Here is a 16,120-nt window from a genome sequence, read left to right as displayed (position 1 = left end):
AAATTTGCTCCTGCACTCCACATAGGCTATTCAAGGACAGCACATTTTGCTTTTTGCTTGTTCAGACTGCACAGGCTAATCTGGAACAACCCTAACCGCAAATGCATTAAGCCCAGTTTTTCGAGAGTGTGGCTAATTTTTATTATGATGAATTCATGATATTAATTCTTAAAAAGGTTACTTTATTCATACTTATGTCTTTAGTCCGCAAGTCTGGATAACCTTCAAATCCTGCTTTTCCGCCAGCTTACTGTAGATATGATCTTAAATATTAAATTTCTAAGAAAAATACATTACTCTTTTTATGAAGGCTAAAGTGATTTTGTTTAAATCGACTCTGATATGCAGAAAGCTTTATTCTGCCAATTAAGAATCTTAATAATGTTGTTATATATTACAAATATCATTATTCTTCAAACTCAAAATTAACTTCAAAGGGTAGGTGAAGCCTCCACATGTGGAGATTGAGGGCACTCCTACATACATTCATTCATACCTTGAGGATTGAGTGGAATTTGAAACTGCAGGGTTTGCATACATTTTCTATATCAGATTCAGTGCTATTCCACCCCAGCCTTGTGTTTGCCACGTATTTCAGGCAGGTTTGGCTCCATCAGACGACATCACCCTGTACTACAAAGCCAGCCCTGACCTTGTGAAGGTCATCCAGGACTTCAGTGAGTTCATCTTTTCCACAATCAAGCAGCCACTGCAGCCATTCCCTGTACCAGGCAAAGAGAAAGTCCTCATTCAGGAAGACCAGAAGGTAACTGAATAAGATTGTCATATTAATGCCATTTCAAAGTTTTAGAAGTCTTTCCGAATATGATCCTGCTTTATGTGTGGACCAAAAGTGTGTCCCAGCACTCCTACCTAATTACATTACTAGACTCACGAAAGTTGGGACAAATTGTGAATAAACCTTTAATTTTCATGTAATCAGATTTATGTTCCTGAAGGGAGGCTTATTGTATGGAATTGTGTTTCCTTCTTTTCATTATTCGAACAAGTATTGAAGGAAATCCAATAAATGTGCATGTTTTAGTAGATGGCAATAAATGTAAGTGCAGAGTACAAGAAAAGTAACTGTGTTATATTTACAGATTAACCTCCCTTTGTTTTGTTTTTCTGCAAAGCATTACTGTTGGTACAAAAATTGATTTTAATGAAACTTTCTCAATATATCAAAGACAATGAGATTGTTCGTTTTCAAAAGGTAAATAAAATGCAACCAATGTCCCTACTGTAGGTCAAGATCAAGCATTCAGGTCAGAATAATACTTAGATTGCAATCGGCACTTTCAGTGACAGCACATGTTATTTTATCAAATAGTAACTTTTGTAGCACAAGAAATATAGGAAATGTTGTCAAAAGGATGAAAAGGATGAAAAAGACTTGGCATTCGTTCATCAAGAGGTTAATATCATGAAGTCTCTTAAATCAAATGGATTATCAGTTATTTATCACTCTAATCAGCAAAATATGGAAAGCTTATTAGCAATAGTGCATTAATTATTTCACTTTTCAAATGAGACAAAGATGTGTAGCAAAATTAAATACACATGTAAAAAAAAAATGAATGCAAAAAATTGTAACTGTTTACTTTCACATGCTTGCAGATGAAATCCTCTCACCTTGAGCTTGCCATTGTAAAAAGAGGAAGTGGGTCCCTGGAGTCTGTTACCCTGCCCAGTGTACAGGTCCTGGCCCCAGCCCCTGTTGTAGCTGGTACCCAGCCTGCCTGTCGCTTTGTGAATGTACAGCTATGCAGGACCCAGTGCCATGAAGGGGTCTCTGGGAGCCAGCAGGCTACAGTTCTCTTGGAGAATCCTGTCGGCCAGTTTGTGCTTACACCAGAGGCTCTCAGAGATCAGGTCGGAACAAGTATTGGTATCTATTGTTGGTAGTAATAAACTTAAAAACTTTTGATTGATGAAGTAGATACATGAATGTGACTGTGAATAAGATTTTGACACATCTGGCAAAAATGACTGTAAAGGTTTGATTACACAGGAACATTAATTAACATTAAAAAAAAACTAAAAATAAAAAGTAAGAAATGATAGTTTAAGCAAAAAGTTAATCTTGCAAATTAATATAAGATTGTTCCCAGCCATGTCTAGTGTCTGCCTTGGAATCTGGATGTCCCTGGTTTAATCCCAACTCTGAAAGTAATATCAATATCTGCTAAAGACATCCATATTTCTTCTCGTGATATTGACTAAATAGTTTTTATACGCCCGTCTATGACGGGACGTATTATGGTATACCCCGCGTCCGTCCGTCCGTCTGTTAATGTCGTACGCTACGTCAAATATCCTTTGACAGATTTTCTTCAAATTTTAACACAATCTTAATATTGATAAACCCTGATCCCCTTTCGTTTTTGACGGAATTCTGAATTGTCGTTCCAGAGTTATGGGACTTTGTTCGTCAAAATTTCGTGATTTCATTGAATGTCCTACTGTAGCTATATAAAAATGTTAAAGTTGTTATAACTTTGGTATGCTTGGACCTAGAGTCTTGAAACTTGACATGAAGGTTGGCCAGAACTAGTAAGTAACCCCTGGACATTTCAAGGTCATTCATTTGAAGGTCAAGGTCACTGTGACCTTGAATGTAAAAATGTTAAAGTTCTTATTTCATGTTATAACTTTGGTATGCTTGTACCTAGAGTCTTCAAACTTGAAATAAAGATTGGCCAGTACTAGAAGATGACCACTGGTCATTTCAATGTCATTCATTTGAAGGTCAAGGTCACTGTGACCTTAAATGTTAAAATGTTAAAATTGTTATAACTTTGGTATGCTTGGACATAGAGTCTTCAAACTTGACATGAAGGTTTGCAAGCACACTTAGATGACCACTGGTCATTTCAAGGTCATTCATTCTAAGGTCAAGGTCACACAAGGTCACTGTGACCTTAAATGTTAAAATGTTAAAATTGTTATAACTTTGGTATGCTTGGACATAGAGTCTTCAAACTTGACATGAAGGTTTGCAAGCACACTTAGATGACCACTGGTCATTTCAAGGTCATTCATTCTAAGGTCAAGGTCACTGTGACCTTAAATGTTATTGTTGTTCATGTATCCTACCGTAGCTCAAATATCCCCCGATGGATTTTTTATACGCCCGTCTATGACGGGACGTATTATGGTATACCCCGCGTCCGTCTGTCCGTCCGTCCGTCCGTCCGTCTGTTAATGTCGTACGCTACGTCAAATATCCTTTGACAGATTTTCTTCAAATTTTAACACAATCTTAATATTGATAAACCCTGATCCCCTTTCGTTTTTGACGGAATTCTGAATTGTCGTTCCAGAGTTATGGGACTTTGTTCGTCAAAATTTCGTGATTTCATTGAATGTCCTACTGTAGCTCAAATATCCTTCGATGGATTTTTTTCAAATTTCAACACAATCTTAATATTGATAAACCCTGATCCCCTTTCGTTTTTGACGGAATTCTGAATTGTCGTTCCAGAGTTATGGGACTTTGTTCGTCAAAATTTCGTGATTTCCATGCTCATGTACTTATAAAATAAACCATGTATTCAAATACAAATAAACTGAAGTAAAAAAATGATTCAAAGGGTTATTTATTACCTTACTACTTCATTGGCGAACGACGGGCGTATCATGCGCTCATGGCGCAGCTTTTATTTTATTTAATCAAGCTTTAATAAATAGGTTTAACTTGTTGAATCATTCTTGTGTATCAAACTAAATAAATGTCTCATGGGCCTTAATTGACTCAATATTTATTGATACAGTGTTCAACTAGTAGTTAAGATTTTCAAAACATCATTCAGTGTTGTTGTTTGGGGGACTAAGGATTTACCTCTTTAAGGGTATTAAGTATCAATTTTACATTTTTTTTTACAATTAGGTGAAAGCTGCATTTGGTGTGCGAGGTCGTAAAATGGAACTTTACGTGGATGCGAACTGCAGTACCCCAGTCTCTTCAACGGCTGATGTGAAAACATTGGCATCTAAAGTGCTGTACCTGAGTCCCTCCACAGGAAGTGTACCTGCCTGCAGTAGTGTTACCTCCCCTATATGCCATTTTGCCAACCTGGAGTTTACTAGTGCTGGAAAGAGTGCTCAAGGGACATTACTTTTAGAGAATCCAAGGGGGTCAACTTGCACTGTGGCACAACTGCTCACCCAGGTTTATTGTTTTAAAGAACTTCTTTGCTTACTTGCTTGTTTGCATATTGATAGACATATAGGATAAAGAAACATATTCAGTATTAATGTCCCAGTCCTTTTTTATCTGTTGAGGTTTAAAACGAGCAATGTTTAACTATTTCTTTGTGTAAGAAAGTTAAAACTCAAAGTAAAAGAGATTATTAAAAACAACACATTAACATGATTAAAAGTAAATCTTCAAAAAATTACATATGTTCCTTTCCCAACAATAACCAAAATATGTCACTTCTCTTTCTCTATGTTCCTCTTGCAACATCAACCAAAAGATGTCACTTCTCTTTCTCTATGTTCCTTTTGCAACATCAACCAAAAGATGTCACTTCTCTTTCTCTATGTTCCTTTTGCAACATCAACCACAATATTTCACTTCTCTTTCTCTATGTTCCTTTTGCAACATCAACCAAAAGATGTCACTTCTCTTTCCTCTATGTTCCTTATGCAACATCAACCAAAAGATGTCACTTTTCTTTCCTCTACGTTCCTTTTGCAACATCAACCAAAAGATGTCACTTCTCTTTCCTATTTGTTCCTTTTGCAACATCAACCAAAAGATGTAACTTCTCATTTTCTTATTACTTCAATATAGATGGATCAACATTTGTATATCTGAATAAAACAACTTTTGTTAAAATAGATCTAGTATACATGAGTCTGTTAATATACATCTGGAATACCTTGAATCTGTTGCTCATGTTTGACATTTAGAAATCATATGGATGAATGACTGTTTGATGATTTACCTTTCTAGGTAAAGGCCGTTGTAGGTCAAGATGACCGCCAGGTGAAGGTGTTCCGGAAACCAGGACAGAAAGATCAGGTGACAGCAGAAAGCGTGAAAGACATCCTCTCTCTACATGCCCAGACACTTTATGCGGTTGACCAATAATGGCAGTTAATTGTTAGGTCATATATTCCTATGATTTGTATATTTTCTGTGACTGAATTTTGTGAATTGTATGATATCATTTGTTATATCCACTTTTATGGACAGGTTATTATGTGATTAAATTGATTATAATGGCTATATTATTATTTCAACTCTGTGTTTTGCAAGTGTACCATATGAATACTGCTATTTGCTTGACTTGTCACCAATATGATCGAGCTATGTTACTCACACTAATGTTGGCGTCTACATTATGCTCTGTCCGAGGTAAACTTGCAACTTCCTGTATCACTGTTTCTACTACAGGGCTTTAATTGAAATCTCCCTCATGTGTATGAGGCCATTGTGTTGGGTCAGTGACCAAGTTCTATAACTCTAACCTGCAATTTAGCAGTATTATCTAAGGTGACCCCCCTCTTGAAATTCATAAAGTTTCGGCTTAAAGTTTACATATATAGATGATATTATGTGAGTTTGGGATAGAGATCAAGTTTATCATGGGAGGCTTAGTACCATGGTAGCGCGAGGCTTGCCTAATTCTATTTATCCTATAATATCTCCCTTTTTATACAGGCGACGTATTATAGTTTCACCCTAGGCGGCGGGCGGCGTCCACAGCAGTGTCGGCTCTCTAATACAAATAGTTTTCATCCGATCTTCACCAAACTTGGTCAGAAGTTGTATCTAGACAATATCTAGGTCAAGTTCGAATATGGGTTATGCCAGATCAAAACCTAGGTCACGGGGTCACTTAGTGCATTTCAAGGATTCAGCATGGTGTCCGCTCTCTAATTGAAGTAGTTTTCACCTGATCTTCACCAAATTTGGTCAGAAGTTGTGTCTAAATCATATCTAGGTCAACTTTAAATATGGGTCATGCTGGGTCAAAAACTAGGTCACGAGGTCACTTAGTGCATTTCAAGCATTAAGCATGGTGTCCACTCTCTAATAAGTCCCCTACCGGCTTCAACGGAGGGGACTTATGGTCTGTGCTCCGTCTGTCTGTCTGTCCGTCCGTCCGTCCGTCACACTTTTCTGGATTCTGCGATAACTTAAGTACTTAATATTTTTTCATGAAACTTGGAACATGGATAGATGGCAATATGGACATTATGCACGTCATTTCATTTTGTTCCTACATCTAAAATTCTGGTTGCTATGGCAACAAATCGACTAAAAATACTGCTGAAAATGGTGGTTTTTTGGATCCTGCGATAACTTTAAAAGTTCTTAATATTTTTTTATGAAACTTGGAACACGGATAGAGGGCAATATGGACATTATGCACGTCATTTCACTTTGTTCCTACGTCAAAAATTATGGTTGCTATGGCAACAAATAGACTAGAAATACTGCTGAAAATGGTGGTTTTCTGGATCCTGCGATAACTTTAAAAGTTCTTAATATTTTTCCATGAAACTTGGAAGATGGATAGATGGCAATATGGACATTATGCACGTCATTTCATTTTGTTCCTACATCAAAAAATCTGGTTGCTATTGCAACAATTAAAAAGAATATTCTGACAATGGTGGAATTTCTGACAATGGTGGAGCCGGTAGGGGACTTTTATTGCTTGGCAATAGTCTTGTTGAAGTAGTTTTTATCCGATCTTCAACAAATTTGGTCAGAAGTTGTATCTAGACAACATCTAGGTCAAGTTCAAATATGGGTCATGGCGGATGAAAAACTAGGTCACGTATTCACTCTGTGCATTTCAAGGATTTAGCATGGTGTTCGCTCTCTAATTGAAGTAGTTTTCATCCGATCTTCACCAAATTTTGTCAGAAGTTGTATCTAGACAATATCTAGGTCAAGTTCGAATATGGGTCATGCCGGGTCAAAAACTAGGTCACAGGGTCACTAAGTGCATTTCAAGGATTTAGCATGGGTCCGTTCTCTAATTCAAGTAGTTTTCATCCGATCTTTACCAAATTTGGTCAGAAGCTGTGTCTAAATGATATCTATATCTGGGTCATGCCGGGTCAAAAACTAGGTCATGAGGTCAAATAGTGCATTTCAAGCAATTAGCATGGTGTCCTAAACCTTCAAACGGGCGTATCTTGTGACAGTTTGGCACTCTTGTTCAATTAATAATTATCAAATATTGCAGGTTTATACATTTGTATTTTTCTGTAGTTGATAAAAACAGATTCATTAATTAAAAAAAAAGCAAATCTGATGTATAAAAAGCAAAACTACAGAGATCAAGTTGATATGATTGTTGTTATACTATAGATTTTCATCTGGTAATAGGATAAAATACATAACTACAACAGATATTCAACCTAAAATACTTCTATGTCTTTGTGGTCAGGTGCCTGACAGAAAATTTACATTATGCTATCAAAGCAGAAGACAAGTCTAGCGCGCTGTCTCTGGACACATCTTTTGTTATTAAAATATTGGATGATAAATGTGAATGCCTTAACAAATTTGATGACAAGATCGGATATTTATGTAGTGCCTACAAATATGTATTTGTATTATTATTTAACAAAATGAGAAGTGGCAAGTTTAGATGGCTATATGTTTCCATGTCTGCTTTAGTATTTATTTAAACATATTTTCAAAGTTTGAAGTGCATCTTATGTTTAGGTGATTGGAAAATAACATGAATTTTTCCCTCAAGTTGCCTCTTTTTTTACTTACCCTAGTCAGCCTTTTGTACTTCAGTTTTCGTAAAAATTATTAAACATTATATTTTATTATAAAAAAGCATACAATCAATAAAAAGAAATGAGCGTACAATTTGCTAATATGAACAGTATGCTCGCATTAAAATATAGGAAGTACAAGTACATGTGTAATTCAATATTAGTGAGCTTATCTAATGATCATGATTGCATTTTTTAAGCAAGCACTGGCCGTAAACTGAATGATAAGAGGGCTGTTAAATAAATGTGTCTGTTTGTTCTTCAGGGATTTATCAAAACTCAAAACAGCTCTTCAAATGCATTTACATATTTTGACTTTCTGATGAACATGCTTAGCAATACAAACGGCAGTTAATTTTTAATGCAGCATTAAAGGGGCCTTTTCACGTTTTGGTAAATTGACAAAATTAAAAATATATTGTTTCAGATTCGCAAATTTTCGTTGTAGTTATGATATTTTTGAGGAAACAGTAATACTTAACATTTACCATGCTCTAAAATATCCATTATATGCATCTTTTGACGATTTAAACACCTGAAAATTATAAAGTGTTGCGACGCGAAACGATTGAATAATTTGGAGAGCTCTGTTGTTGTTGTTATATTTTGTGATATATGAGGATTGCTTGTATAAAGTATAAAATATAGCACTAATGGCCGAGTGGTCTAAGCAATACACTTTTACTCCAGGGGACAGTGGTTCAAGCCAAGTTGAGGGTTACTTTTTAGCTCATCTATTTTTTGAAAAAAAACTATGAGCTATTGTCATCACCTTGGCGTTGGCGTCGGCGTCCGGGTAAGTTTTGCGTTTAGGTCCACTTTTCTCAGAAAGTATCAATGCTATTGCATTCAAACTTGGTACACTTACTTACTATCATGAGGGGACTGGGCAGGCAAAGTTAGATAACTCTAGCGTGCATTTTGACAGAATTATGTGTCCTTTTTATACTTAGAAAATTGTGGTTAAGTTTTGTGTTTAGGTCCATTTTATTCCTTAAGTATCAAAGCTATTGCTTTCATACTTGCAACACTTACTAACTATCATAAGGGGACTGTGCAGGCAAAGTTATGTAACTCTGACTGGCATTTTGACAGAATTATGAGCCCTTTTTATACTTAGAAAATTGAAAATTTGGTTAAGTTTTGTGTTTAGGTCCACTTTATTCCTACAGTATCAAAGCTATTGCTTTCATACTTGCAACACTTATTAACTATCATAAGGGGACTGTGCAGGCAAAATTATGTAACTCTGACTGGCATTTGGACGGATTTTTGGGCCCTTTATACTTAGAAAATTGAAAATTTGGTTAAGTTTTGTGTTTTGGTCCACTTTACCCCTAAAGTATCATAGATATTGCTTTCATACTTGGAACACTTGCAAACTTTTATAAGGGTACAGTAAAAGGACAAGTTGCATTACTCTGGTTGTCATTCGTACGGAATTATGGCCCTTTTTTGACTTAGTAACTTTGAATATATGGTTAAATTTTGTGTTTCTATCCACTTTACTTCTAAAGTATCAAGGCTATTGCTTTCAAACTTCAAATACTTTCATGCTATCATGAGGTTACTGTTCATGGCAAGTTGAATTTTACCTTGACCTTTGACTCTCAAGGTCAAATTATTAAATTTTGCTAAAATTGCCATAACTTCTTTGTTATGCCCCCCTTCGAAGAAGAGGGGGTATATTGCTTTGCTCATGTCGGTCGGTTGGTCGGTCGGTCGGTAGGTCCCTCCGTCCACCTGGTGGTTGTCAGACGATAACTCTAGAACCCTTGGGCCTAGGATCATGAAACTTGATAGGTACATTGATCATGACTTGCAGATAACCCCTATTGATTTTGAGGTCACTAGGTAAAAGGTCGAGGTCACGGTGACCCGAAATAGTAAAATGGTTTCCGGATGATTACTCAAGAACGCATACGCCTAGGATCATGAAACTTCATGGGTAGATTGATCATGACTCGCAGATGACCCCTAGTGATTTTGAGGTCACTAGGTCAAAGGTCAAGGTCACAGTGACCCGAAATAGTAAAATGATTTTCGGATGATAACTCAAGAACGCATACGCCTAGGATCATGAAACTTCATGGGTAGATTGATCATGACTCGCAGATGATCCCTATTGATTTTGAGGTCACTAGGTCAAAGGTCAAGGTCAGGGTGACCCGAAATAGTAAAATGATTTTCGGATGATAATTCAAGAACGCATATGCCTAGGATCATGAAACTTAATAGGTAGATTGATCATGACTCGCAGATGACCCCTATTGATTTTGAGGTCACAAGGTCAAAGGTCAAGGTGACCCGAAATATTAAAATGATTTTCGGATGATAACTCAAGAACGCTTTTGCCTAGGATCATGACACTTCATAGTTACATTGATCGTGACTTGCAGATGACCCCTATTGATTTTCAGGTCACTAGGTCAAAGGTCAAGGTCACAGTGACAAAAGTCGTATTCACACAATGGCTGCCAGTACAACGGACAGCCCATATGGGGGGCATGCATGTTTTACAAACAGCCCTTGTTTATGATAAGATTTGATTGATACTTTGACAAAACTACTCTTACCTGACATACCACAACAGACTCCACCCAAACCATCCCCCGTGCCCTCCCCCCCCCCCCCCCCGAATCCTCCCCCCCCGAATCCTCCCCCTCTCTATTTTTTTTTAAGATCATCTCACAAATGACCACCACACCCTCACACTTTACCCCCCTCCCACCCCACACCCCAATTATTTTTTTTGAAACGGTTTAAAAACACAAATATTTATTGTTATTATTTTATTTTTGAAATACCGTCCAACCATCGCACCCAAGAATCCCCTCCCCCCCCCCCCCACCCACCCACCCCCACCCCCGAATTTTTTTTTTTTTGCATTTTTTTTTCGAATTTTTTGGAAGATAATGTTTTAAATGTCCACACCCCCACACTATACACCCCTCTTCACTCCACCCCTCCCTCCTTTGTGATTGAAATTGAGAGTCCCCTCACCTTTAAAAAGAAAATAGATGAGCGGTCTGCACCCGCAAGGCGGTGCTCTTGTTTTTTCTTGATTTAATTTTATTCTTGTTTTTTTACTGGAGCTTTTTAGATTCGATGTTTACATTTTTCAATATTAAGCATTTAATGACCAACTGCAATACACGCCAAAATATGTGAAAAGGCCCCTTTAAGAGATCAAAGTAAGTCGACTTCACGTCTGTCCTTGATAACAATAGTATTGCTCAATGCATAAGATCAAATATGTTCTATGCATGCCATAAAAGCCTATAAACATTTATTTCACATAAAACAAAATTATATTATTGATTTTTTTTTTGTACACTTTGTGCCTAATTGTCTCAACTACAATGTAGCAATTCAATACAGTTTGCGCTTACAAATTCTATTGTACCACAATATACAGCCTCGACAATTTGTCATACAACACAGAATGTCTTCCATCTCAAATGTCCATTTGGTATTTACAAACACACAAATCTCACAAGTTGTTAATTTTGTATTTTGAGTTTAAAAGAGTTGAACTTTGGAAACTTCAGTAAAGTACACGATTTTACAAGTCAACGTGACTGACTATTGTCAGTCGAGTTCAAAAACGTGTGACGTCAATAAAACGCTGTTAGAAAGTAACCGTTTATCACAACGTAATGCAACTTAAGGAAATAACGCCAAGAAGTGACGATTACGGCATGAGTTTGTGCGCAAAGTTTAGGTTAACTTAGACTAAGAGTGTTTCAAATGTATGGCCAAATTGCGTGCTCAAGTTGCTAAATAGGGGGTTTCTATACACAATCTTCCTGGATTTGGCCAGATGCATCGAGAACCTTTCACCAAAACAGGTTTTACTTTATGTCTAATTTAAACGAACCGAACTCTGGGAAATAATTTTCGTTTTATGTACGTGCTAAAGTATCGTCCCAGATTAGCCTGTGTAGTCTGTCTGGGCTTATCAGGGACGACATTTCCGCTTTTATGGTATACAAACTATGTTCTTATCGAAACTTTAGGCGAAGTGTCTTACCTGCTTAGCCCGCACAGGCAAATCTTGGACGGCATTTAACACACAAGCGTAAAGCCCAAATTTCCTATAGCGAGTGCCTAATGCAATATATTGTATCTGTTGCGTTGCCGTCGGGACTAAGTTAAGGGTCAACATGTACTAAAATATTTCCTTAAATTCAATGTTAAGGCAATAAATTTAACAACAAATAAAGTCAGATTTTGCGCATAGAGACCCTTATAACCATACATTTTTCTTAAACAATCAAAAAGATATGTCCATCGTCGGATACCCACGACTAATTAATTCCGTTACTCTCCAGCATAAGATCAATGGAGAGTAGCGGAATGGGTCGAACGTGAGTATCCGACGATGCTACAGTGACTGGTTTGACAAAAAAACAAGATACACGACACAGACCAAAATCGTTTTGTTTTTGTAATGTTTAGTGTACCCACAGAGCGTATGGCATCTAGAGTCCGTGGTGTACCCCAAGTAAAGGGGTTCGAATCTAAATATTGATATAACGTAATTCGAACGCTTGCAGATCATGGCTGAACTTAAATATTTCGCTTATGTTTTCTTGGTAGGCTTATCAAATAAAGAATTGCCCGCCTTCAAAGGATATGATAAACAAAGGATTACTCGGTGCATGGTCTATGAATGCCTGTCTTGTTCTACAATAAATCATTGACGCAAACACGCTCTATCAATCAGTCACGATTACAAAAGTCAGGTACTGATGAATGGTCGACTTCCTTGATCGCACCGCTGTTGTCGAATGTCAACAGCTAACGGCCCGGGTCTAAATTGTCATGGTGACAAACATTGGTTGTTACAGGACGTCAGCCGCTTTCAATCCTCTTGCGTATTTGTTAGCGGGCTATTCCATTGATGTGAAATGTTACAGGTGAAATCACAAAGCATATTGAGATCAATTTTACGGGAGATAAAACGTTGCACAATGAAAGATTTTGTTGAATTGGGCATTTTTATTAATACGTTGTTTATAATCAAAGTACTGGTGGTGCAATTTTGCTCAAATTTTGTGGTCGTAAAAACACTATACACCGTGATGTCAACCTTTGTTGAATAAAACAGATGGAATTAAGAAAGGGTGACGGTGGTTTATTAAGCAAAATCACGAACCAATATAGCTTCAATGTTTCGCCTCTCCATAAGTTTTACCGACCACGTCCTTAAATTATGGTTTAGCTAAAAACCTTCAAAATGTAATGCTTAAAATAGATTGCGCGATTGAGTTTACATGACACTTGCACCATAACATTTGATTCTATGGTAAATTTATGTTTTGTTTCGAATCACTCTGTTCACCGGCATTGGCGTATTAGTAGTCTATGGTCAAGGTTTGCCTGAAGCATTTCCATATTTCCGTTTCTTTGACACGTTAATGCAATAGGAACTGCATTTTTATGTTTGATATCATTCTTTCCGGACATTTACTTTAAATTGTAAAAAAGTTGATTTAATGTTGTTGTTTTATTGTTCTTAAGCATTCAGGTTCACGTGCAATAACTCCAACTCCATTACTTATGTTATTCAATACAATTTTATGCTAAGTGATGAAATTAAGAAAAGTATTGAGGTAATAATTTCCTATATCTTTCTAAAAACGTTGATTACGAACTGCTTTTTGAAATTTTAAATTAATCTCAAATAGAGTTTGGATGCTAGTACTTCTAGTCCTGATCGATGTCTTGTCACTGTTCAACTTAGTTTATCATCAAAAGGACTGAATATTAATATAATTGAATGTTCAGAATTCAATGTTTTGTCGTAAAAGATGTTAGTTGTTCTTGTATTGTCGTTAAATGTTATTTGTGAATACTTTAAGAGTTTGAGTGAATAAATGTACAGCTCAAACACAGCTGGTCATTTAGCTTGGTGATTTTCTATTGCGACTACATTAAGTAATTGTCTGAAATAAAGTTATGTTGGTTGTGGTTGTGACTTATATTTGGCTTGACCTGCTGATACTTATTGCGGATCAGAAGTGCAAGACCAAGTTATTGCCTGAATTAAGGATGATGGTGGTTTTGTATTTAATTGTGCTTGACCAACTGATACTTACTATCATTAGAAATGTGCCAGACCAAGTAATTGTCTGATAATGATGTTGGTGGTAGCCGTGTCTTATATTTGGCTTGAACAGCAGATATGTATTACCCATGAGAAGTGCAAGACCAAGTAATTAATAAAATCATGATGTTGATTGAGGTTGTGTCTTATGTGAGGCTTGACCAGCTGATACGTATTGCCCATGAGAAGCGCAAGACCAGGTAATTGTCTAAAATCATGAAAGTTGTTGTGGTTGTGTCTTATATTTGGCTTGACCAGCTTATATGTATGGCCTGTGAGAAGTGCAAGACCAAGTATTTGTTTGAAATAATGATGTTGGTGGTGATGGTGTCTTATCTTAGGCTTGACCAGCTGATATGTATGGCCGTGTGAAGTGCAAGACCAAGTAATTGTTTGAAATAAAGATGTTGGTGGTGATTGTGGCTTATTTTTGGCTTGACCAGCTGATATGTATTGCCCGTGAGAAGTGCAAGACCAAGTATGTGTTTAAAGAAGCAATCATACCACTTTAATGGGATTTTACAATTTAAAATTGCAATTTTAAAAAAAAAAGTCATATATTCAATAACGAACGTATGTATTATATTCAAACAAGCAAACTGACACTACCGGCTTAAAAACAATAACGGTAATTTAAGGGATAATAATCAACTGAACTCGATTAAATAATAAAGCGCTTTTACGCTTTTCATTGTAACTTTGGAGAAAAAATCATGTGTTACTTTTAAATCGTATAAAATATACGATCTACAATAAGTATAAATACGTATAAAATAAGATGTTAGCTTTTGGTAATAAATGCCCGAGTTAAAATCCCGTGGTAGGCAATGAGATATACAACTAATGTGAAAATACTGAGCTCAAGCCCGGGATTGAACCCACGACCTCCAGAGTGGTAGTCCGACACTTTAACCACGTCGCTAAAGAACTAGCCCAACAGCAAGACTGTTGGAAGTGACCTTATTTCACTACACTCCTCCCCCTTGTAGATACAAAATGCTCGTTTTTATTTATTTGTGACCACAATAAATTCCATGTTAATTTCCTGCGAATATATCTATTGATACGACACACGAACACTAAAATCGTACCGTGTTAAAACCATAATAAAAACGAGCATTTTGTATCCACAAACATCTATTTTACCAGACCACATCTGGCGTTGAAATTTCGACAATGGCCATAAGGAACAATGATTTGTAATTGTTTAGCTTTATTTTACGATATATTTTACGAAATTTTCGTTGATTTTGAGTAGTAATGTAACTTTAAAATAGCACGAAGATATAACTCATGGGTAGTAATCACTGAATGTAACTGCAATATGTAGGATATTAGTTCATGGGTAAGTAAGCCCTCTAATTAAACTTTGCAAAATCCAACATGTGTAAGCGTTCACATATATGTATGCTTTCACAGTTTTAGATAGCATTATTCGTGTTCTCACATACACTAGTTATAAACTGATTATAACGCATTTGCTTTTAACATACGTTCATATAAAAGACGTCATATGTATCGCCATTTATTTCATATGAAAGCGTTATTCAATTGAAAACTGGTGCATTCGTATACCAAGTTTCTATGTATATTAACAAAACCAACAGTATACAAAATGGATTTTTTATCGATCAGTGTGTAAACAATAGTTGTTCATTTAAATAGATCTATTGGGATTGAAGCTTATACCTAAAAATGGAATTTTTCATTACAATTTATGTATTGTAAAATAAACCATGCATTACATTTAAATATTCGTGATTATACATCACTCGTTCGGTTTAAGGCCAAATGTTGCATGACGCGAAATTACACATTCTCAGCAGATACCTAAATGATTCTTTCTGCCTACGTGAATCCGGGATCCAAATTACGCCTTTTATCATCAAAAACCTAATGCGTCTTTCCACCCACGTGAATCCGAATTTCTATATATATATATATATATATATATATATATATATATATATATATATATATATATATATATATATATATATATATATATATCGAACAGGATTTCGAAGTAATAAAAATGTATACAAAATTCGGAGGTAGAAAATAATGCACTCGTCATTGACTGGCTGTAACATGTTATTTCTGTTTTGCAAACGTTTCACACTTTGACAATTCGCGTTGTCATCACATACGTAAATGCTTTTTGTTCGCCTACGCGAATCCGGATTCAAATATAAAGATTGAACGAGATTTCAAAGAATTACAAACTATTTATGACTATACAGGCTATAA

The 16,120-nt window shown here is 36.2% G+C and overlaps 1 protein-coding gene across 5 annotated transcripts in view; it reads left to right on the top strand.

Moving 5' to 3' along the window:
* LOC127879630 (isoleucine--tRNA ligase, cytoplasmic-like) overlaps positions 1-7,732 on the top strand; it is a 56,216-nt gene extending 48,484 nt beyond the window's left edge. For all 5 annotated transcript variants that reach the window (XM_052426613.1, XM_052426603.1, XM_052426630.1 and 2 more), the window contains 4 exons: positions 599-766; positions 1,621-1,875; positions 3,893-4,174; positions 4,964-7,732. In XM_052426613.1, coding sequence (XP_052282573.1) covers positions 599-766; positions 1,621-1,875; positions 3,893-4,174; positions 4,964-5,101 — 843 coding nt within the window. In that variant the 3' untranslated portion in view covers positions 5,102-7,732. The remainder of the gene's footprint in view (positions 1-598; positions 767-1,620; positions 1,876-3,892; positions 4,175-4,963) is intronic.
* The last annotated feature ends 8,388 nt before the right edge of the window (positions 7,733-16,120 follow it).

The sequence above is a fragment of the Dreissena polymorpha genome, chromosome 1, assembly GCF_020536995.1.
Source record: "Dreissena polymorpha isolate Duluth1 chromosome 1, UMN_Dpol_1.0, whole genome shotgun sequence".
Lineage (NCBI taxonomy): Eukaryota > Metazoa > Mollusca > Bivalvia > Myida > Dreissenidae > Dreissena > Dreissena polymorpha.
This window is presented reverse-complemented; position numbering and strand designations above follow the sequence as displayed.